This window comes from Xenopus tropicalis, chromosome 8 (assembly GCF_000004195.4).
Source record: "Xenopus tropicalis strain Nigerian chromosome 8, UCB_Xtro_10.0, whole genome shotgun sequence".
NCBI classification, from domain to species: domain Eukaryota; kingdom Metazoa; phylum Chordata; class Amphibia; order Anura; family Pipidae; genus Xenopus; species Xenopus tropicalis.
The window spans coordinates 139659170-139684664 of record NC_030684.2 but is presented as its reverse complement, the minus strand read 5'-3'; the positions used below and the strand labels follow the sequence as shown (position 1 = coordinate 139684664).

The following is a 25495-nucleotide window of genomic DNA, read 5'->3' as shown; positions in this document are numbered from 1 at the left end:
AACTGCACTGCATATTCCAGACAAGGCTTTACCAGTGCCTGGTAAAGGGGAAGAATTACTCTTCTCTAATAAATCATTAACAAGTTGCCCCAGGGACTGGTCCAATTGCCATCTTCGAGTCAGGAAGGATTTTTTTCCCCTCTGAGGCAAATTAGAGAGACTTCAGGTAGGGGTTTTTGCCTTCCTCTGGATCAACTAGCAGTTAGGCAGGTTATAGATAGGCATTATGGTTGAACGTGATGGACATATGTCTTTTTTCAACCTAACTTACTATGTTACTATGTTACTATGTTACAACTGGGGTCAGACAAGGAAGTGACTGTTTGTAGTTGGGTGAGTCCTGCAAAGAACATGGCATTACTTTGGAGCATACTTTATAATTTGTGGACTTTAGGATATTTTCAGATATTTTCTAAATGAGATGGGTAATATCACAAATAACCTGGTAGTTTATCATTGTTTCTGTTTACCTTATTACAGGATAATTGTGTATATTAAAAATTAAACTCTATGTCTGTAGGAGCTGCTGTGAAGCCTGTAATTTTCTTCTCCTCGAACTGGGTCCCAGTATTCCAAGGAGAATCTATAACTCTGAGCTGTAATGTAGCTCCTACTGCCCAAGGGAAGCTGGGATATTCCTGGTACAGGGATGGAAACCAGATACCTGGGGATCAGCAGAGCCTTGTCATTCAGAGTGGTTCATGGTCAGACAATGGGAAATACCAGTGCCAGCTGGGTACCAATGAGATAAGTGATCCTGTCCCTCTGCATTTCAAGTCCGGTAAGTTAAAAAGTTCAGATTTAAAAACGATTCCCCATTTGAAAGGAAAGATTTATTTACAGTTTGAATAATGCTTTTCTTTGATTTCAGAGTTGCTCATCCTGCAGGCGCCCCCTGCTGTTCATGAAGGGGACTCCCTGTCTCTCAGGTGTCACAGTCGACCTGAATATAATACAAGGAACCCAGTATTTTACAAGGAAAATAAGGCCATTGGGTCCCCAGTCAGTGGCTCTGAGTTACAGATAGGGAGAGTGGATGTTACTGCGTCGGGTACATACAGATGTGCAAAAAAAATCTATCTTTATTATATATTTGGTGATGGGTATCGCACTTATAAAGATGAACAATACATTTCAGTGTCAGGTAAGACCCAATTAAATTCAGTGTTACATTCTGTACAGTGAGAAAGTGAATATGCCTTAGTACTGCATGTGTCACTCACATAGTTCTTGCTGGTTTGGTAGACAAGACTATTTATATATATACCTTATGCATTTAGATGAGAACAAATCATTTATTAGCAGATGTAAATTCAAACTTGCACTTTAATACATTGTCATGATGCAAGCCATTAATGACTAGGATTCATATGTACAGGTATATATGTAACATAGTAAGTTAGGTTGAAAAAAGACATACGTCCATCACGTTCAACCATAATGCCTATATATAACCTGCCTTCTATAAATTGTATATATTTACATATTTTACAAAACATTAATGGTACAGATGGGGCAACAAAAAATGCAATTGATGAAGCATCCACTCTATTGGCAGGAAGTGGTCATAACATCCCTGGGCCTATATGGAAAAAACATCCCTTCTAAGCATAGGTTATAGTAACCTGAACTTCCTTAGCCTGAGGAATCTCTCCTAAGGGCCCCTACATAAAGTTGTCTTAATACATTGTGCCATGTCTTTTATTAATATATAAATTAAACTGTTCATTTATGTATATTATCTGTGTGAAAATGATTGGTCACAGTCACTGCATGAAAAACATTTTGTTCATAAAAGGTACATGCATCAAAATCCGCTACTTGGACTATAGATGTGCTGGGTTCTTTTTCTGAACTGAATGCAGAATCGCTATTGGTGCAACAAAGTTGCATCTAAAGAATCTGGCGCACTTGTCATTTTCATGGCAGGAACTGGAAGTGACACCACCCAGACCTTTCAGCATCTGATTGCAGCAAAGTGCAAGTGCACACATTTTGCTGCACTACCGGGTACATTACCCCCTCATACCCACAATTATTCTGGAATTATTTTTTAAAAGCTGAATGGTGGGGGGAAATGTGCCAATTACATCCAGACACATGTAGGTCATAAATTACCCCTGAAATATGTGTAATTCTAACATTCATGGGCAGGTGGCGCTTGGGAGCATATTTAGTAGCAGAGAGGAAAGTTAAGGAAAGACGGATTACTGATTAGATTTTGATTTGGAATCAGACCAAACCTAGTATTGTTTGCAGAATTTTGCTTCAGCGTAAACCTCTGTGCTCAGCCAAAGCAAATCTGAGCTATTCAATTTTTACAGCTTAAAAGCACAACAATATTTTGTTCTCAATTACTGCATGGAATTTTAAAACAATAATTAATTGACCCATGAGTGTATCCACAGGTCCAGGTGATTGTAATTGGTTGATGAGCATTTTGTTGACCACCCACTGAGCTGCAAGTTGGTCAGGTGGCAAAATATCTTGAATAACCATTTACTGCCCTTATTTGCCTTTCTAGAGCTGTTCAGTGTCCCACAAATAAAAGTGAGGCCAGATCAGGTGATTAGAGGAGATCACATGACCATAACATGTGACACAGAGCTCAGCCCACACAGAGAGACTACAGAGCTGCAGTTTGCTTTCTACAGAAATGGGCACAATGTGCAGGGATTCAGTTTATCCAACCAATATGGAGTCCCCTCAGCTCAGCTGGAGGATTCTGGGAAATATACCTGTGAGGTACAGACTCCAACCGGCAGTGTGAGGAAGAGGAGCAGAGAGGCGCATATCCACATACAGGGTGAGTAGGAATATATATTTTTTAAATGTTCTAATGCTGGTAAAATGCCTGAAAGTCCTCTGTAAATCCAGTCACTACTACTGAGAATATACTAAATGAGATTTTTTTTTAAAATAAAAAAACATAAAAGTACAATAATATATTTTCATTTGTAGAACTCTTATTTTACTCACGAATAAAAGTGAGTTCAGATCAGGTGAGAGAAGGAGATCACATGACCATAACATGTGACACAGAGCTCCGCCCACACAGAGAGACTACAGAGCTGCAGTTTGCTTTCTACAGAAATGGGCACAATGTGCAGGGATTCAGCTCATCCAACCAATATGGAGTCCCCTCAGCTCAGCTGGAGGATTCTGGGAATTATACCTGTGAGGTACAAACTCCAACCGGCAGTGTGAGGAAGAGGAGCAGAGAGGCACATATGCACATACAGGGTGTGTAAAAAAAACTCCTTTTTCCTGTACTGCTCTGAATTTGATTTATTTTGTAATTGGAGCTCTACAGAAATTCTATGTGTTTTTTTTTAATTTGGGTCTATAGATCATGCTCGTTGGACTGACTGAACTCCTTTCCTTAAAATATAATTTTTTTTCAGATTTTATTGGTTGGTCAGGTAGCAAAGCATCTTGAATAACCATTTACTGCCCTTAAAAAAAGCTGTTCAGTGATTGTGAGTATGCAGGATTAGGGTAGCAACCTTGGAATAAAGCTGTAGAGAGGCAGCTGAGTGAAGCTTGGATCCTGTAAGGAGAGAGGGGTCCTGGAGGGTTCAGAGAAGGTGCGCTGAGTGAAGCTTTGGCACTGTAAGGAGACAGGGGTCCTGGAGGCTTCAGAGAAGGTGCGCTGAGTGAAGATTGGGGATTGTAAAGAGACAGGGGTCCTGGAGGCTTCAGAGAAGGGGCGCTGAGTGAAGCTTGGGATTGTAAGGAAACAGGGGTCCTGGAGGCTTCAGAGAAGGGGCGCTGAGTGAAGCTTGGGATTGTAAGGAAACAGGGGTCCTGGAGGCTTCAGAGAAGGTGCGCTGAGTGAAGCTTGGGATTGTAAGGAAACAGGGGTCCTGGAGGCTTCAGAGAAGGTGCGCTGAGTGAAGCATGGGGATTGTAAGGAGACAGGGGTCCCGGAGGCTTCAGAGAAGGTGCGCTGAGTGAAGCTTGGGGATTGTAAGGAAACAGGGGTCCTGGAGGCTTCAGAGAAGGGGCACTGATTGAAGATTGGGGATTGTAAGGAGATAGGGGTCCTGGAGGCTTCAGAGAAGGTGCACTGAGTGAAGCATGGGGATTGTAAGGAGACAGGGGTCCTGGAGGCTTCAGAGAAGGGGCGCTGAGTGAAGCTTGGGGATTGTAAGGAGACAGGGGTCCTGGAGGCTTCAGACAAGGGGCGCTGAGTGAAGCTTGGGGATTGTAAGGAGACAGGGGCACTGGAGGCTTAGAGAAGGCGCGATGAGTAAAGCTTGGATCCTGTAAGGAGACAGGGGCACTGGAAGCTTCAGAGAAGGTGCGATGAGTAAAGCTTGGATCCTGTAAGGAGACAGGGGCACTGGAAGCTTCAGAGAAGGCCGCTGAGTAAAGCTTGGGCACTGAAAGGAGACAGGGGCACTGGAGGCTTCAGAGAAGGTGTGTTGAGTAATGCTTGGATCCTGTAAGGAGACAGGGGCACTGGAGGCTTCAGAGAAGGTGTGCTGAGTAAAGCTTGGGCACTGTAAGGAGACACTGGTGACTTTAGGGAATATACACTGTGTGCAGTGTGTGTGACTTATACTCGTGAAACAGAGAGAAGGTTTCCTGGTTGGTCACTCCAGTCTGTCCAGCTCTGTATACTAAGAAGCCTGCAATAAAGTCAGTTCTGTTTCAACACACTCCACGTGGTCATGACTACTGTTCAGGCCTGAACTGCTTCCAGAGGGAAATGGTAACAACCCCAGGTTCCAACTTTATGAGAAAAAATGATGGGGATTTAGGAACTGGTGGTAATGGGTCATAGGGGTTTGGGTGCAGTAAGTAGAGCCCCTTTGCAGAGAGGCATATAAGTCTCTAGATATCCCCTTGTATAGATACACTCTTTATGCTGCATATTTATAAATTACTTCTCAATGTTTTCCAAACTCTTTTAGAGCTGTTTACCAACCCACAAATAAAAGTGAGCCCAGATCAGGTGACAGAAGGAGATAACATGACCATAACATGTGACACAGAGCTCAGCCCACACAGAGAGACTACAGAGCTGCAGTTTGCTTTCTACAGAAATGGGCACAATGTGCAGGGATTCAGTTTATCCAACCAATATGGAGTCCCCTCAGCTCAGCTGGAGGATTCTGGGAATTATACCTGTGAGGTACAAACTCCAACCGGCAGTGTGAGGAAGAGGAGTAACATGGCACATATCCACATACAGGGTGAGTAAAAAGCAACTCCTTTTCCCGTCCATTTCTGTACCACCCAATATACCTGAATGATGTTTGTGTGAGTATGTCACTGTGTGTGGTCATTGTGCACAAACATTGCGTTGATGGTAATACTGGCGAATACAAAGTCACAATCTATAAAAACTATTTTGCAGAAATTTTTCTGCCACCAGAGCTGTGGTATAACTCAAACCCAGGTTGTAAGCATAAATATTTGCAACGTTTATAAATGAGCCCCAGATATTTATTTTGTTATTTTCTGCACTACTAGTTCTACCTGCATGGACAATGGATAATGGAATGTTGCTTAGAATGTATTTTTTTTTCATCATACAAAATGTTATTTTTATTTATTTTTCTACAGTTTTATAATGAGTTGTTCATTATTTTACTCCTCGGTGTTTGAACTTGTTGTACTGTTTCTAAAAGAAATATACACAGAAAATTTTAACCCTTTAAGTGCCATGGGACGTAGATTCTACGTCCAATGGCACTGTCGGGTTTACAAGCGCTGTGCTCGCTTTTAAAGCAGCGCAGCGCTTGTAAACCCCTCAGATCCCCCTAGGCAACGAGCAGAGCAGCACATACTCACCGATCCGGGTCCCCCAGCGCCGGCGATCGGGTCCTCCAGCCAATGACAGCAGTGGGCACGCGTTGATGACGTGTCCACTGCTGTCCCTTTAAATATCGCCGCCTACTGTCGGCTCCCTCACTCCTGCTGCGCACGTTGGACCGGATGGAGCTCCCCTGCTGCCTTCCTGCTGGATTTATCGCCCCTGATCGCCTCTGATCGCCTGCCTGCCTTGGGTAAGCTGAACTACAACTCTCTACCACTGTTTATTCAACTGTCTAAAAAAATTTTTTTTTCCCATTTTTTCTTCTATCTTTGTCATTATTACACTTTTGTACACATACACACTTATTTACAACTTTCCCAAGCACACACAGACACTTACACACACACTTACACTTACACTTTTTTTTTTTTTTTTCTTTCTTTTCTTTTCTTTCTTTCTTTGCTTTCTTTGGCAGTCTTTTTTTTTACTAAAACTTTATTTCTGATCTTGCTCTATAATTATCTGATTTATTTGGTTGCATTTTAGTGTTTTTTTGGCATTTTCATAATTGATTTATGTTTTTGAATTATTCTATTGCACTGTAACTTTTTTATTGCTATTGGGTGCTGAATTTGCAGTGACGTTGGTGGATCCAGGGCTCTGACCACCGATTTCATTGCAATTATTGTTCTTCTGTTGGTTTAGGTGGTTTTATTGGATTTTACTGATTTTATGGTGTTTTATCTTTGCATTGTTCTTTGTGTGTTTAGTGCCCCCAAAAAGGTTGCTTTTGCAGTGACATTGGTGGATCCAGGGCTCTTACCGATTTCATTGCAACTATTGTTCTTTGATTGCTTTTAGTGGTTTTATTCCATTTTAACTTCATTTGATTTCAGTTGTTCTAGAAAGGTCCAGAGGTGCTAAGATTGTTCTGGTAGTTTCTATTGCCAAGGGTTAGGCTGATGCCACACATGGCGTAGGGCTGATTTTTTCAGCAAGTGGAAAAACGCTTGCCGAAAATTCAGCCCTACGCCTGCTACTTGTGCCTGCACCCGAATGAATGGGATACGCTCGGGTGCAGACACATGTAGCCGATATACGCATGAAAACGCGAGACTTTGCATTCTCACGCGTTTTCATGCGTATATCGGCTACATGTGCCTGCACCCGAGCGTATCCCATTCATTCGGGTGCAGGCAAAAAAAGGGGGTGCATAGAGTGCAGCCCCAATATTATGCATTTTTTTAGGTTTGGTGGCCATGTACTTATGTGCAACCAGACATAGGTATCGTTTTATTCAGGGGAACTTGCAGATTGATGGTTAGTAAGTTTTTGGTAGTTGCCATGGAGATTTTGGGGAGAAATCTAGGTTTTTTTATCTGGTTTTTCCTTGATTTCTGACCAAAATCTAGGGTTGTATCTGGTTTTTCCTTGATTTCTGACCAAAGCGCTGACTTCTGCAAGGGACTGCGGCCACAATTTTCCATGTAGAAAGAGAAGAATGGTGTCTCTGAATAGCTGAAGGTGTGCACTTTTCAGAAATATATAGATTGTGGGGGTTATCTCACAGGTAGGGGGGGTTAACACTGAAAAACTGCAGGTAGTGCACATAGAGCGCAGCCCCCAAAATTTCAACTGAAATTGCCCTTATGCATTGCCCCTGTTTTGGGGCATTTGGTGGCCACGTCTTTACGTGCACCCATACATATGGGGTATCGTTTTATTCAGGGGAACTTGCAAATTGAGGTTTAGTAAGTTTTTGGTAGTTGCCATGGAGATTTTGGGGAGAAATCTAGGTTTTTTATCTGGTTTTTCCTTGATTTCTGACCAAAGCGCTGACTTCTGCAAGGGACTGGGGCCACAATTTTTCATGTAGAAAGAGGAGAGTGGCGTCTCTGAATAGCTGAAGGTGTGCACTTTTCAGAAATATATAGTTTGCGGGGGTTATTTCACAGGTATGGGGGTGTTTAGACTAAATAACTGCAGGTAGAGCACATAGAGCACAGCCCCCCCTTATGCATTGCCCTGGTTTGGGGGCATTTGGTGGCCACGTCTTTATGTGTACCCATACATATGGGGTATCGTTTTATTCAGGGGAACTTGCAGATGGAGGTTTAGTAAGTTTTTGGTAGTTGCCATGGAGATTTTGGGGAGAAATCTAGGTTTGTATCTGGTTTTTCCTTGATTTCTGACCAAAGCACTGACTTCTGCAAGGGACTGCGGCCACAATTTTCCATGTAGAAAGAGGAGAGTGGCATCTCTGAATAGCTGAAGGTGTGCACTTTTCAGAAATATATAGTTTGCGGGGATTATTTCACAGGTATGGGGGTGTTTAGACTAAATAACTGCAGGTAGAGCACATAGAGCACAGCCCCCCCTTATGCATTGCCCCTGTTTGGGGGCATTTGGTGGCCACATCTTTATGTGTACCCATTCATATGGGGTATCGTTTTATTCAGGGGAACTTGCAGATTGAGGTTTAGTAAGTTTTTGGTAGTTGCCATGGAGATTTTGGGGAGAAATCTAGGTTTTTATCTGGTTTTTCCTTGATTTCTGACCAAAATCTAGGGTTGTATCTGGTTTTTCCTTGATTTCTGACCAAAGCGCTGACTTCTGCAAGGGACTGCGGCCACAATTTTCCATGTAGAAAGAGAAGAATGGTGTCTCTGAATAGCTGAAGGTGTGCACTTTTCAGAAATATATAGATTGTGGGGGTTATCTCACAGGTAGGGGGGGTTAACACTGAAAAACTGCAGGTAGTGCACATAGAGCGCAGCCCCCAAAATTTCAACTGAAATTGCCCTTCTGCATTGCCCCTGTTTTGGGGCATTTGGTGGCCACGTCTTTACGTGCACCCATACATATGGGGTATCGTTTTATTCAGGGGAACTTGCAGATTGAGGTTTAGTAAGTTTTTGGTAGTTGCCATGGAGATTTTGGGGAGAAATCTAGGTTTTTATCTGGTTTTTCCTTGATTTCTGACCAAAATCTAGGGTTGTATCTCGTTTTTCCTTGATTTCTGACCAAAGCGCTGACTTCTGCAAGGGACTGCGGCCACAATTTTCCATGTAGAAAGAGAAGAATGGTGTCTCTGAATAGCTGAAGGTGTGCACTTTTCGTAAATATATAGATTGTGGGGGTTATCTCACAGGTAGGGGGGGTTATCACTTAAAAACTGCAGGTAGTGCACATAGAGCGCAGCCTCCAAAATTTCAACTGAAATTGCCCTTATGCATTGCCCCTGTTTTGGGGCATTTGGTGGCCATGTCTTTATGTGTACCCATACATATGGGGTATCGTTTTATTCAGGGGAACTTGCAGATTGATGGTTAGTAAGTTTTTGGTAGTTGCCATGGAGATTTTGGGGAGAAATCTAGGTTTGTATCTAGTTTTTCCTTAATTTCTGACCAAAGCGCTAACTTCTGCAAGGGACTGCGGCCACAATTTTCCATGTAGAAAGAGAAGAGTGGTGTCTCTGAATAGCTGAAGGTGTGCACTTTTCAGAAATATATAGATTGTGGGGGTTATCTCACAGGTAGGGGGGGTTAACACTGAAAAACTGCAGGTAGTGCACATAGAGCGCAGCCCCCAAAATTTCAACTGAAATTGCCCTTATGCATTGCCCCTGTTTTGGGGCATTTGGTGGCCACGTCTTTACGTGCACCCATACATATGGGGTATCGTTTTATTCAGGGGAACTTGCAGATTGATGTTTAGTAAGTTTTTGGTAGTTGCCATGGAGATTTTGGGGAGAAATCTAGGTTTTTATCTGGTTTTTCCTTGATTTCTGACCAAAGCGCTGACTTCTGCAAGGGACTGCGGCCACAATTGTCCATGTAGAAAGAGAAGAGTGGTGTCTCTGAATAGCTGAAGGTGTGCACTTTTCGGAAATATATAGATTGTGGGGGTTATCTCACAGGTAGGGGGGTTATCAATGAAAAACTGCAGGTAGTGCACATAGAGCGCAGCCCCCAAAATTTCAACTGAAATTGCCCTTATGCATTGCCCCTGTTTTGGGGCATTTGGTGGCCACGTCTTTATGTGCACCCATACATATGGGGTATCGTTTTATTCAGGGGAACTTGCAGATTGATGTTTAGTAAGTTTTTGGTAGTTGCCATGGAGATTTTGGGGAGAAATCTAGGTTTTTTATCTGGTTTTTCCTTGATTTCTGACCAAAGCGCTTACTTCTGCAAGGGACTGCGGCCACAATTTTCCATGTAGAAAGAGAAGAGTGGTGTCTCTGAATAGCTGAAGGTGTGCACTTTTCAGAAATATATAGTTTGTGGGGGTTATTTCACAGGTAGGGGGGGTTAACACTGAAAAACTGCAGGAAGTGCACATAGAGCGCAGCCCCCACATTTTTAGCTGTAATTGCCCTTGTGCATTGCCCCTGCTTTGTAGTGTTTGGTGCCCGTGTCTTTATGTGCACCCATACATATGGGGCATCATTTTATTCAGGAGAAGTTTGTCTTTCAAATATGCCTTTGTTAGAAAATTTTTATGAGATTTTTTTTTGTCAAATCCACATTTGATCATGCGTCCAAGTTTACGTTTTAGAAAAAAAAAAAATGTCATAAAAAGTTCCAAATTTCACAATGCACTGACAAAAGGTATTTGGCTTTTGAGTGAAAACTACATTGCACCTAGAAACCTGAAGGTCTGTAGTTTCTAAAGATACCAAACATGAGGGGATATTTTAGATTTACATATAAGTTATGCTGCATTAACTGTTACAAGCGCTTTTCTGCTTTTTTCTGGTGTGATATTGTACTAAGTATTGCTTTAGTTTGGGGGTTACTTCTGGACAGGAACTGTGGGGTACCACCACATATTTGGTATCGTTGGAATTGGGAGTATCAGGGCTTTTACAAACAATAAAAAAAAGTGAGTAAAATTAACTTTTCTAATGAAAAAAACCTCAAAATATACAGAAATTTTTCATAATTTTATTTTTTTTTTTACATATTTCACCCAAAATACACATCATATCTCCAGAAAAGTTATAAAATTTGGTATGTATGTCGAAGCCCAATTAGTGACGAAAAAAACGATATATAATTTCCCTAGTTTCGTGGAGGTTTTCCTACCAAAAAACATTGTTAAAGTGAATGAGTACAAAATGCTTAAAAAACGTCTGGCACTGGGGGGAACCGAAATGACGAATTCGGCTGGCACTTAAAGGGTTAAATTGGTTTTCCTTTTTTGTGATTTTTGAATGAGTTAGCAGCTATCTGGTTGCTAGGGTCTAATTTATTTTTATCCAAATACTAAAATTAATATTTACAGCTGGGAATTCGCAGTTGACATTGGTTCTAGGCAAAAACCTGTCTTAAAAGTATCAGTATTTATACTCCTTCTTGGCCTGGGGTAAATTTTTTAGGGGTATATGTGCCACAAAGTCAACTTTCTCCAATGTATTGATGTATATTTAAAGAGAATGCTGAGAAAGGTAGTTCATGTTTAAATTAAGTTTCATTTTGATGCATGATGATATATAGGGTTTTCAATTATTTAGTACCGAGTCTGGAGTTTTGGGAGCTATCAGGTTGCTAACACCCAGTTCACCTTTGCAACAGGTGTGAAGATGAAAAGGAGAGAACTTGAATTAAAAATTAAGCAATAAAAACAACATAATAAAATTGTAGCTAAAAGACCAATAGTTTTTTGTTGCCAGGTTCAGTGCCCCCCCTTCTAAACCTGGCAACGCGTATGCGTAGCCTTATAATTCACGATTGGGAGAGGGAAGTCAGCTGGGGAGAGCAAAACTTCAAGGCGGGGATTAAACCTGGGTCAACAAAGCCCACTGGGTATTTTCCCAGTGTTCTGCCAGCCCAGTCTGTCATGATCACACCACTCTCACATGCACGTGACACCGGGACGGGGAAACAAGGGGTTACACTCAGTAACCTTTCACACAGGTTAGACTAACATCAAGCACCCCCAAACACACCACCACCCCTAATAACTATTCGCTGCCACCATCTATCATTAACAAGTGAAAGAAACCTAATCTAAATATCTCCCTGCTCTCTACAACAGGTACTATTTCCCAATACACAAATGTATCACACACTCTCTCTGTAGTTAGGGTTATCTTCTACTAATTCAACAGCACTCTAGCAGCCAAAGGGTTAAATTACAGTCAAACACTGTCTCCTGCTAGCAGTCAACGAGTTAATTAGCATTTACACAGACAACTTGCCCTCTACCCACAGACAAGAGGTTCATACATTTAAGCCCAAGCGTCATACAAGCACATGAGTTTTAGAGCCAAAAGACATAACTTATTAAATTTAATATTACAAAAGTAAACAGTGCATTTACAAAGATATCACAAAAAGAGACATACACATAAAATTGCAAACAGTAAATAAAATAAAAGGGAATAAAACACAGAGAACCCCTATGTACGTTACTGAGTTAGGAATTTCCTTTGCGTCCCCCTGAGGCAAGAGTTTAGAAACCTGGGCACACACCCCCAACGGAATTGGGACCGCAGGTATGAGTTGATAGTAACTGGGTCTGTTGCCCTTTTATCCCCTGCTGGGACCCTCCCTCATTACCGTATGCATGAGGGGGAGTGCCCAGGAACTTGTCCCTTGGGACCCCCTGTAGAGAGCTGCACTTCTCATGCCAGTTTCTTGTCATATAACATTGGCACTTGCCAGTACCCATTATTATTATGAAAATATGGGCTTGTCTTAACACATATGGAGTTCTCTAGGCAAAGGTATAATGTAAGCTTAAGCTGTAGACACTGGAATGCAAATGAGAGAGAGAGAGAAAATAACAGCCTTGGGTGCAGGTCAAAAAATATAGAGACTCTGTCCTTCAGGAGATCTTCCTGATTCACCTTGGTGATTCCTGCTGTTGTTGCTCTGTTTGTCCCTGATATGTCGTATGAATCTTATTCCCTATACTTTAATGTTTAGATACTTCTATAGTTTCACCTATTTTCACTCTATTTTATTATATTTCTTTACCCTTTTTTGCTTCTTTTCTCCATGCTGTTTGTTTACAGTGGTTGCTATGGTTTCCAGAGTCACTTTTTGGCGCCATTTTTGTGGGAGGGTACTTAAATTGTGTGTTGGTATTCAGTCTGTTGGCTTGTCCTTGAAGAAGATACTGTTTATACTCAAAACATTGGCGTTTTTTCAATAAGCTTTTTTTCTTTTGCACCAAGTTCCTGAGCATGCAGTACTCTCTCTCTCTCTCTCTCTCTCTCTATATATATATATATATATATATGAACTAGTGTATGTATCCACAATTGCCAAAGAATGTGATGTTGCAACCTATAAATATGCATTTCCGCTGTTGAGCTGCCCCGCCCAGTGATGTCATGTCACACCCCGCCTCCATGGAGAGGTGGTAACCTGAGCTGCTACAAGGTACTTTGACCCTAATATTATTGGTCATAGGGGTTAGAATGTGACTTTGGAGTGAACCGTTCTAGACACACTGCTGTAGAAAAGGATCACTCTCACTTATACCTGTGGCAATCCAGCAGACCTGGCCTCTTTGCTTATGGAAGATACTGGGGAACTGGGATTTACAGGTGGCTCAATGTAGTGGGCATTGAGTAATACACCTCAGGGAGATTCCACTAAGAATATAAAACACAGTTTGCTGCAACAAGTGAACTTTATGTAAAAGTAAACAAATGCAAAAGGCATCCCATACAAATACCATTCCTGCACTGGGAACAAGTGGGGAAGAATCTGTCTCACTAGCAGATAAAACACACTCAGGTACCCAATCAACACCTGCCCTCACACAGGGGCCCCATATTGTAGCCTTACCAGTATCCTCCCTTTGGGGGGTCACTCACTGGGGGGCTTAATAACAATTAGAGTTTTAATTTAAAACATATCATAAGGACAAATAAGATAGAAAACAACTCATGAACACAATACAAATGTTTGTATAACAAACAACCAACTTTGAATAAACATACACCATAACAAGCCAATAACTGTGCAGTGCAACTGGCGCTGCCAGCTGCCCTTCCAGCCCGGAACCCCCTACCCAACAAAACTCACCTCCTAATCCACTTACTTACCCCTTCCAGGCATGCCATCCCCAAACAATTATCAAACTCCCTTCCTAACCAAACCATTGTTTTCCCCCAACTCAATCACCCCGCCAACACCACTTGTTGCCTCCACCTCTATAGGGAGGGAGGGTGGGCGTTTTCCTATGCTGCCTAAAATGGATGAGGAGCGGGAACGTTTTCCAGCTATTTATACCCCAATATGAAACAGCCAATCAGATAAAAAACTGGGAGTGGCTATGTCTGTCCTACTGCTACGTCATGCCCCTGCTTCCCTACGTTTCCCTACGGGTCATTGGGCTACTGGATGGGCTCTCTCTGTACTGCTGAGGGTCTAGGTGGGACAAGAATAAAAATCAACATTTTTCATTACTTCATTTCTAATATGAACTTTAATATATTTGGTTTCAGGAAACCCTCAATTTTTTCCCCAGCTGAATCTCCTGAGACTGATATTGTCTTTCTTCCTATTCATCTGGGCTGTGTGTCTGATCTGTCACCATGTGACGGCAAATGGAAATAAAGGAGATCTGGTGAGAGAGAGAGAGATTAATCTGCGGCTCTGATGATCAATCTGCAATGTCACTATAAATATTATTCTGTTACCTGCAAGTTACTATGAGATGATTTATCTGTTCATAATATTATAATACTGTCCAGATTTTGTAATTGAAATCTTCAACAATGCTTTTCCTAAACTGTCTAAACTAAATGGGCATCTGTGTGTTTATACTGTAATGTATGTGAATCATAATAGTAATGCTTAGTAGGGCCAATTAATTGCATTTAGTTCATTATGTTGAATTCATTGTAAATTTATTACAATCAACCCAATTAGATTAGGTTGGGCAATTATGGCCTGTTTGAGTCCTCTACCTAAATGTAACTGGCAGAGGGATTACACTCCTATATACTCTGGATGATTACTTCTGGTGGTATAAAAATTTAATATAAAATTAAAAAAGTGCAATTAACGTGTATTGGAAAAATTATAAAAATATATAATTCATACAAATATGAAAATACATTACAAATAATAAATGAAGGCCAATTGCAACATTGCTAAAAATTGGCCATTCTAAAACATACGACAGGGAATGTAATAAAAGTTATATATAAATAAAAATATATTTACAATGTGTTATTATTATTAGTTGTAACCTGTGCTCTGAAAAACTTCAGTCACACTTGCTGCGCTGCAAGCCGATCAGCAGAACAATGGGAAGGGAGCAAGATAGCAGCTCCCAGTAGGTATCAGAATAGCACTCAATAGTAAGAAATCCAAGTCCGGCTTGGGACTCCTCCAGTTACATGGGAGTAGGAGAAACAATAGGTTAGCTGAAAGCAGTTCTAATGTGTAGCGCTGGCTCCTTCTGAAAGCTCAGACTCAGGCACACTTTACTGCTGCGCTGCAAGTTGGAGTGATATCCCCACCCATCACCCCCAGCAGCCGATCAGCAGAACAATGGGAAGAGAGCAAGATAGCAGCTCCCAGTAGGTATCAGAATAGCACTCAATAGTAAGAAATCCAAGTCCGGCTTGGGACTCCTCCAGTTACATGGGAGTAGGAGAAACAATAGGTTAGCTGAAAGCAGTTCTAATGTGTAGCGCTGGCTCCTTCTGAAAGCTCAGACTCAGGCACACTTTACTGCTACGCTGCAAGTTGGAGTGATATCCCCCCCACCCCTCACCCCCAGCAGCCAATCAGCAGAACAATGGGAAGGGAGCAAGATAGCAGCTCCCAGTAGGTATCAGAATAGCACTCAATAGTAAGAAATCCAAGTCCGGCTTGGGACTCCCCCAGTTACATGGGAATAGGAGAAACAATAGGTTAGCTGAAAGCAGTTCTAATGTGTAGCGCTGGCTCCTTCTGAAAGCTCAGACTTGGGCACAATGTATTGAGATGGCGCCTACACACCAATATTACAGCTACAAATACATTTGTTGGTTCAAGAATAAAATGTTAAATGGCAGAGGGAATTATTTGCTATGTAAACTGTATTTCATTTAGAAATAAAAAGTACCCCATAAATATCATGACAGTATGTCTTTAAAAATGCATTATACACAATTAAAATTTGCAGTGCAATAACCAGGCCCAGGATTGTGGAGAGTCCACAAAGGCCTGGGCCTAGGGTGGCACAAGGCGCCAAACCGCACTGTAATGTTGGAGCAATAGGGACCTCTCCCCACTGCTCTATATGCGAGTTTAAATGCATGGGGTGGGTGCTGTTCGCTGAGGGGGCTTTTAAAGCCGCTTCTTTACTCCTCACTCATTTTCCAGCCCCTAGGCAATGAGCAGAGGTGGGGAACGAGTGGCCCCTGGTGCGCGATCTCCCAGGGGCCCCATAGGAAAAGGTAGGCATGTAGATTCTACATGCCTGCCTTTTCCTGCTCTCTCCCCTCCCCTCCTGCGTCGCCCACTAATGGGATCCAGAAGAGAAGAGGTCTGCTGCTGTCCCTGCGTCCCTCCTGCGATCTCCAGCCTGCATGTCCCAGGTCAGTTTCACATACACACACAAACACACACTTATTACACTTATACATGCTTATACTTACATGTACACACACACACATACATACATTTTGGGGGGTTTCACACATTCACAGCAATTACAGCATTCACACTTACTTGCAAATGCACACAACATGCATTTTGCCAAGTGTACACACACTTACACACTTATTTCTTGCCTGAAAAAAATGTTTTACTACCATTGCGGAGAGCATATTCGCTAACAGCACTGCGCAATACCTTTTGTGTATTATTTTGGTGTTTTAATTATATTTTCTGTGATTTTTAGTCATTTTATTGCATTTTCAGTTATGCATAGTTGTTCTTCGCTTGACTTTGTCTGTCTGATATCACTAGGCAAAAAAAACACATTGATTTTAGTGTTTTTTTATTTTAGCAATTATATTGCATTTTACATTGTTCTTTGTTACTTGTCTTTGCACATGGACATTTTGTCTGCTGAATTTCAATTTGGCTTCCTCTGTACACCACAGTTTTAGCAGTAATAAACAATGCAATACTAAGGGGCTGATTTACTTACCCACGAACGGGTCGAAATGAGTCCGATTGCGTTTTTTTCGTAATGATCGGTATTTTGCGATTTTTTCGTATGTTTTGCGATTTTTTCGGATTCTTTACGAATTTTTCGTTACCAATACGATTTTTGCGTAAAAACGCGAGTTTTTCGTATCCATTACGAAAGTTGCGTAAAAAGTTGCGCATTTTTCGTAGCGTTAAAACTTACGCGAAAAGTTGCGCATTTTTCGTAGCGTAAAAACTTAAAAGGTGCAAAGTTTCGCGTAAGTTTTAACGCTACGAAAAATGCGCAACTTTTCGCGTAAGTTTTAACGCTACGAAAAATGCGCAACTTTTTACGCAACTTTCGTAATGGATACGAAAAACTTGCGTTTTTACGCAAAAATCGTATTGGTAACGAAAAATTCGTAAAGAATCCGAAAAAATCGCAAAACATACGAAAAAGTCGCAAAATGTTCGTTTTCAAGTCGGAACTTTTCCAATTCGGGTCGGATTCGTGGGTTAGTAAATCAGCCCCTAAGTCTTGTCACCCTAGTTTGCCTATACACGAAAGCCTTTTCACGAGGGCCATAAGCATCTCGCCCAAACAGGGACTTGAACCATGGACTCTCAAATTAAAAGTCTCATGCTCTACCGACTGAGCTATCTGGGCCCTGCTACCTGCCTGCCCCTGGCCCTCTAACCAGCCTCATCTCTTAGGGAAAAGGCGACGTGCGGTAGAGGGGAGGGCGTGTATTTTTCCATCATTCTTGCTCATTAGTATTTGCACGTTACGAGATGAGAGAGCTTGCATTAGTATCCATTATTCATTATCAACTCAGGTGCACCGCCTTCTGTAAAATTCTTATTTGGCTGTTAGTGATTAAAGTGGTTTGAAAGTCCAGATTCATGTCTGGCAGCAAGAAGCCAAATGTCAGACATGGGATTTGACCCCACACCTACAAGGGAGACTGCGACCGGAACGCAGCGCCTTAGACCGCCTGGCCATCCTGACAGGAGAAGGCTGCTTCCCAAAGGGCTCCTGTGATCTGACTCTGTCGCAAGTATATCATAACTAAATAGTCAGCTTAGGCTTTGTTGAAGCACATTTGTAGAGGCAATCTTTGGTCATAATACATTGTTGTATGGTTGCGCGAGGTCAATACCTGCAGAGGGAAAACATTGGCCTTTCCATAGGGTTAAGGCGACACATACATGGCACGGCAGGCGTAGTCTCTGTGGCGCAATTGGTTAGTGCATTTGCCTGTTAACTAAAAGGTTGGTGGTTCAAGACCACCCAGGGACATCTCTCCTCTTCTGCTTCTGTAGAAAGAAAAAGTCTAGCGATACAAGAATAAATGGCGCCTGCCCTTCTGTTGCCGGAGCATATGGCAAAGCCTGCTGGCATGTAGCAAAGCTGAATCTTACTGCTCTTTGCTGGCTGCCTTTGGAGACGGGGGAGTCAGCTATATATCTTTAGAACGAGACTAGGCACTAAAGTCTGCCGATGAAAAACATTGGCATCTCCATATGGTTGCGGCAGCGCCTGCAGGCTGCTTTGCTTCAAGGCCAGCTTTGTCACTGTCTTGTAATTGGTATATGGCAATGTTCGGGTGTCTTTTTGCTCTACTGGCTCGGTGGAAACAAAGGCTCCAGCAATACAAGGAGGATTAAGTGTGAGCTTTGTGCTCCACCTGCCAATTGCATACACGGTGCCTGCTGTGCTGTAGCGTGAATCTATCACAACCCCTGCTCTGATGGCGGCACCCTATCAAAAGAAGCGCACGCAGGCTCATCCCTTTCTTCTCATTCATTTCCTTTGCACTGAGATTCAATGTCGCCTAGAAATCAAGCGGCCTGCCACCATTCATCCTCAAAATCATTTGACTGAAACCCTCCTTTAATGGCTCTAGACAGTTGATTGAAAGCCAGATTCTAGGCTGGTTTGCTGCCTGCCAAAAAGGACTAGCAGAGGATGGTTTCGATCCATCGACCTCTGGGTTATGGGCCCAGCACGCTTCCGCTGCGCCACTCTGCTCCTGGTCAGACACTGGCGAGAGGACTCCTCATTAGTTTACTCATAATCACAATGCTTTGCGCCTGTCTATGTGTTCCTTCTAAAAACAAAGTTGTTCAGAGGAACACTGTCGGGGTAAACCGTGTATTTTTCATTCAAAATGTATCGGTCAACAAGGCTGCTCCAACAGGATTCTGCCCTGAAATCCATTTTCTAAAAGAGCGAATTTGGCAAGTTGTTGGGATATCACACCTCTGGCTTGCAGGGAAAACGTCCTTTGAGCAGGAATTGAACCAGCAACCTAAGGATTGCTTGATTAGACCCACAGTCCTCCGCTCTTCCAGCTGAGCTATTTAAGGCAGGCGGACCCTTGTCTATCCGTGTCTTAAAGGGATGGAGGTGGCTGGACTTCAAAGAGGCAACTTTGGAGAGACTGAAGACATAAAGGGTACTGCTCCCAGGTCTTGCTAAGTAGGGCTCTGTCAGAAAGAAGTTCTGCCTGTTCACTTGCTTTCAGGAATGAGTTTGTTTCGCAAGCGCAAGCTGTCCTTCTGACCTGCCTACATTCTTGGGGGTTATTGGCGTTAATAAACTCTGCGGTACAGAGTCTTGTCACCCTAGTTTGCCTATACACGCACGCCCTTTCACGAGGGCCATAAGCATCTCGCCCGAACAGGGACTTGAACCCTGGCCTCTCAGATTAAAAGACTGATGCTCTACCGACTGAGCTATCCGGGCCCTGTTTCATGTGTGCCCGTGGCGCTCTAACCAGCCACATCTCTTAGGGAAAAGGCGACGCGCGGTAGAGGGAAGGGTGTGTATTTTTCCATCATTCTTGCTCATTCGTATTTATGCAGTTAGCATAGCTTTGTAGTTGTAGCTTTTGACAGAATGTGTATATTTTAGAAAATGTATGGGTCTCCGTACTGTAAGTGGGTCTTATGGCACATAATACACATAACGGGTGAAAAAACTGTGCGAGTCGGAGCATCATTTGTGAAAATTCATATGCACTATTTTTATTTTGGTGCCCCTGTATGCCACATAGTTTTGTAAATCTATGCATATTGGGCATCAAACTGTTCAGCAGACCTCTGGTGTTCATATTTGGGGTGATTTGCCTTTGTATGCAAGAAATTGTGTGAGATAAATGCGGCAAACATTTTTAGCCAATTTTCTTAAATGTCATAGAAACCATTGACTTTAGGAAAGCTTTGCAGATTGGTCCTTTGGTGTAATAAAGACTCTTTACCCATGTTGGATTTGTCAGAATGTGTACTTTCCAAAAATATATGGTTTTTAGGGGTCACCCTACATCCCACATAAAACTGCCGTATGTTTATGAATTCGGTAAAGATAAGCCATGAAATTAGTGTGCACAAGGTATATTTTGGGGTCTCTAAGTGCCATGTGCTATGATAAACCTATGTACAGTGGGCATCAAACTGTTCAGTAGACCTCTGGGGTTCATATTTAGGGTGTTTTATCTTGGTACCTAATGACCTATAGAAAATAAGATGCTGCATATTGGAAATTTTGATGTGATTTTTTCAAATGTCTGAAAAATCGGCAAACTTAGAAAGTAGAAAGACATGGGTACTCATTTTAGATTTTGGGGAATGTGTACTTTCAAAAAATATGACTTTCTGGGGTGAGCGTACTTTTTTGTAGCGTTATCCCACACAAAATGATGTGTTAATTTTGCAGAAGCTGAGATAACAGAAATGGCAGATCATATGGTGTATGGTTACATTGGGGCCCCTACATGCCACATACTTAGGTAAACCTATACATATTGGGCATCAAACTGTTCAGTGGACCCCTGGCGTTCATATTTAGGGTGTTTTATCTTGGTACCTAATGATACATGGGAGATGCTGCAAACTGGAAGCTTTGAGAGGATTTTTGGAAATGTTATAAAAAACGCCAACTTTAGGAAAGCTTTACGGCCTTGGTACTTTAGAGTAGGAAGACATGGGTGCCCATTTTAAATTCAGGGGAATGTGTACTTTGAGCGTACTTTTTGTAGTTTTATCCTATATAAAATGATGTAAATGTGTTGATTTTGCAGAAGCTGAAATGACAGAAATGATAGATCATATGGGGGTATGTTCCCATTGGGGCCCCTACATGCCACATACTTAGGTAATCCTATACATATTGGGCATCAAACTGCTCAGTGGACCCCTAGCATTCATATTTATTTTATCTGGTTACTGTATGACCTTTAGGAGATAAGATACTATAGACTGGAAGCTTTGAAGCGACTTTTAAGAAATTTTACAAATTTTGATAAAAACCAATAAATTTAGGAAAGCATTGCAACTTAGTAGTTTAGAGTAGACAGACAGTTGTGCCTATTCTGGATTCCCTAGAATCTGTTCTTTCTAAAAATGTATACTTTTCTGGGATAAACCTTCTGTTAGTGGAATTTTTGGCCTTGAAATCTAAAGTATGCAGCTTTCTGGAGCAGTGCTTTGGGAATTTGGTAATGTACTGCTGGGAGTTTTTGACCTATACAAGTGAGAAATCTCCATAAAACTATATATATTTGGTATTGGCACGTTCAGGAGACATGGGACTTTCCAAATCAGTTGTATATTCATGCATAAAATAATTTTTGTTTCTGGTGTATGTGTTTATATTATGGAAAATATTTTTTTTTCATTTTTTAGACATTTAGAAGCTTATATCTTGTTACAGAATTGGAATTACACAAAAATTCCACCATATTTTGCTTAGCTTAGGTTGTCCTGAAAAAATAATGTATTGTTTTCCTGGGTAAACTGTAAGTCCCCCCGAGGAAAGGCCCCTAAAGTGAAACAGTGCAAAATGTTCAAAAACTGTCTGGCAGTAGAAGGTCCACTTTGTCCAAAACAGCTAGCAGTGAAAGGTTAAATAAATGGTAAAAACATCAGATTTATTTACTTATTTTTTTCTTTATTTCTGCTTATTTGTAAATACTAGAAAACACTGTTACTATAATGAAAACAATATTTTGCCTAATAGTTTTCTTAACTTTGCTAGTTGAGGGTCTTAGGAAAGAAGTTTAATATGTTGGCCAGTCAGAGAGTTCATATAACACACAAGCTTTTCTTGGCTTTATTTGGAGTTGATATTCCCATAGATGCAGGAGGTGTTGCAGGTCTCTTGGTTGGGGGCTGATGTCAGTTTACCCCTCTGTATTACAGCATATGTAACCGAGTGTTCATCCTGAATAAATCACAAGCAGTTATTATCTAGAACAGGATAACTACACATATGGCACTGCTCAAGAGGCTCAGAGATATGAGAGTTGACCTGTAACTCAATTCAAGGAGTCAGAAATGTTTATCCTAATAAAGGGATAAAAATCCCTTTACTCCCTTTAACTACCCTTCTGAATATATCTTCTTCATTTCATGGCCTTCTTATTAGTCCAACTTTTGTCAATTTGAATGATATTATTATTATTATTATTATTATTATTATTATTATTATTATTATTATTATTATTATTATTATTATTATTAATAATAATAATAATAATACTAATAATAATAATAATAATAATAATAATAATAATAATTAGCATCATTATGATCACCATACTTACATTGGTCTAAATTACCAATAATTATTAGAAAAATTGTTAAATATGCTAAAATAATATGCTGTATAATAATTTTGCATCACTACTACTATTATTATTTATAAGTACTGATATTTATTGTAAATATTACTATGTATTATTATGGTTTGAATTATTATTTATTATTATTGTTAGTTAGTATCATTAGTATTATTGGGGATCACAATAATAATAACAACAACAACACCACTAGTTATAATTATTATTACTAGGCAACTTTTCTTACCTAATGCTTATAATCCTTCTATAGTAATAGTAATAATGTATTATTATTATTATTATTATTATATACAACTAGAAAGGGAAGTTTGAGAACAAACTTCATGTTGGTTTGAAAAACATGAAGTCACTAAATTAATTCTGATTGGCTGTTGTTTGCTCCAACCATTTTTTTTAACCTTGGACCACAGTTATATAGTAAAAACCACTGTGCAAAGTTTGTGGACCCTGGGTTTAATAGCGTCTGAATGGCAACAATTAAATTTCCCCACTGAAAGTCAATGAGTTACATCTAAATGGCAGTTGGTGGCTCCACCCACTTTTTCTAACCTGGAACTGCAGTCCCCCAGTGACTAACTCTGCAAAGTTTGGGGACTCAGGTGTAACAATTGTGGGACTGACAGCATTTTACATTTCACCATTGAGAGTAAATAGGTGAAATGTGATTGGCTGTTGGTGACTCCACCCACTATTTCTAACTCTGAACGGCAAATACCCAGTGACTAACTTTACTAAGCTTAACAACACTAGATTATTAATTAAATAATGGCATCAGTTTAAGTATAAACCAATTAAATTTAATGGGTGGAAATGGATTGGCTGTTGGTGGCTCCGCCCACTTTTTCTAACCTTGAATTAAAGTGGGTGGAGTCACCAACAGCCAATCCATTTCCACCCATTAAATTTAATTGGTTTATATGTAAACTGATGCCATTATTTAAATATTAATTCCAGGGTGGTTGAACTTTGCACAGTTAGTCACTGGGTATTTGCGGTTCAAAGTTAGAAAAAGTGGGCGGAGCCACCAACAGCCAATCACATGTCACCTATTTACTTTTAATGATGAAGTGTAAAATGCTGTCAGTCCCACAATTTGTATGCCTGAATCTCCAAACTTTGCAAAGTTGGTTACTGGGGGACTGCAGTTCAAAAATAGGATAGTGGGTTGGGCCACTAACAGCCAATCAGATCTCATCCATTGAATTTTATTGGTTTAAATTTAAAATGCTGTCATTCTTACACTATTTACGCCAGGGTGCCCACTGTTTGTCACTGGGTGACTGGGCCACTGGGTCACTGGGCACACCCACCAATCACAATTCACCTATTGACTTTTAGTGGTTTTAATTTAAAATGCTGCCATTCTTTAACTATTAATCCTAGGGTCTCTAAACTTTGCACAATTAGTCACTGGGTAACTGCAGTTCTGGGTTAGAAAAAGTAGGCTGAGTCACCAACCGCCAATCAGATGTCACTCATTGACTTTCAGTGGGGAAATTTAAATTGCTGCCATTCAGACACTATTAAAACCAGGGTCCCCAAACTTTGCACAGTGGCTTTTACTATATAACTGTGGCCCAAGGTTAGAAAAACTGGGTGGAGCCAACAAATCAGATTTCATTCAGTGACTTCACGGTTTTTTTTAAACCAACATGAAGTTTGTTCTCAAACTTCCCTCTTTAGTTATTACTGCTATTACTTTTAGTAAAGCTACAAATTATGTAAAGGAACCATTACTAAAACTAGTGATGAGTGAATCTGTCCCATTTTGCTTCACTGAAAAATTCTCAAAACTATGAAAAAATTTGTGAAACACTAGTGCCGTGCAACTGTTTTTGACGTGACCATGCCTTTTTGAGGCAGCTGTGCCCTTTATTGTACGTGACTATGAACTTTGGTGGCAACATTTCATTGAAGTTTCATGAAACATTTCACCAATGGCAAAATGTGGAATTGCAGTGCTAATCCATGAACTATTTGTGAAACTGGTTTAATAAATTATGGTTACAGTGTAAGCTATACTTACATTTTTATTGCTGTGCACAGGAGAATCTGATAAAAAAAATACAAAAACATACAAAAAATACAATTATAAAACATAAAAAATAAACAATGGTACCTTTACAGCACTGGAGGGGTTCAAGGGGGGGCGCATCACTATTGCAGAGAGCGCAATAGTGCAATTGCAAATTTTCATTTTACAAATTGGAAATTCGGCACTTAGGGTTACCAGGAGCAGATTTTTGCCACCCCTGGTAACTTTGGGGGACTTTCTCAACTTGCCCCATGGTAACAGCACCCTTGCCCATTGGACATATTAACCAGAATATGCATGTGTTTATATTAATGACAATTATATAAAAATCTGTTGCATAAATAGGCATATTTCTGAAGATTTTACGTTTCATGTGTAGACCTTGTGTAGGCCCTGAAGCCAATTTAAATTTTATTTCACTAAATATTTACATCCCCAGAATTTATACATTCCTTTGAGGGGTGGTGAAAGCCAGTTCAATACTTGATTTGAAGAACTCACACAGTGACTTCCAGAGAGTATATCCTTTTAAGACTTAGCCTTATGGCTTGTCATTTTTGGATATGGCCGCCAAAAACTTCAAGAGTTCAGGGTCAGAGGTTAACAAATGTCAATTGCATTAAATACTTACTTTATATAATGTCACTGATTTTTATTATTTCATTATAAACCTTATAGTTTCATCCGCTTTTTAATTTTTACTCTTAAAAACAACTGGGAGATGGGGGAAGAGAGTTCTCATACCCAATCCATTCACCCCTGAAGATTTTCTTGCTGGGAAGTCATAGCATTTTCTCAATGGTGAAAAAACAGCATTCTATGTGGCAAATATTACAATGCTAGAAATGCTTCTGGATTCCCCTTCACAATATTTAATACATTTGCCTTATTTTTCAATAAGTAAATTTTGCCTTTTTCATGATTTTTTTCTAAAAACATATTTTTTAGCCTGCCATAA

General features: G+C 40.7%; 1 protein-coding gene and 4 non-coding genes across 5 annotated transcripts in view; 2 read left to right on the top strand and 3 right to left on the bottom strand.

Moving 5' to 3' along the window:
* The window catches only part of LOC100496508 (Fc receptor-like protein 5), a 297411-nt gene that overhangs the window by 24897 nt on the left and 247019 nt on the right, over positions 1-25495 (top strand). Inside the window, 3 exon segments of the mRNA XM_031891836.1 lie at positions 2525-2806; positions 2962-3243; positions 4920-5201. Of these exon segments, the coding sequence (XP_031747696.1) occupies positions 2525-2806; positions 2962-3243; positions 4920-5201 (846 nt within the window).
* Positions 17455-17527, bottom strand: trnak-uuu. Its single transcript has one exon. It is a non-coding gene; the product is annotated as a tRNA-Lys (tRNA).
* trnan-auu lies at positions 18087-18160 on the top strand. Its single transcript has one exon. It is a non-coding gene; the product is annotated as a tRNA-Asn (tRNA).
* trnam-cau lies at positions 18821-18892 on the bottom strand. The gene has a single exon. It is a non-coding gene; the product is annotated as a tRNA-Met (tRNA).
* trnak-uuu lies at positions 19537-19609 on the bottom strand. Its single transcript has one exon. It is a non-coding gene; the product is annotated as a tRNA-Lys (tRNA).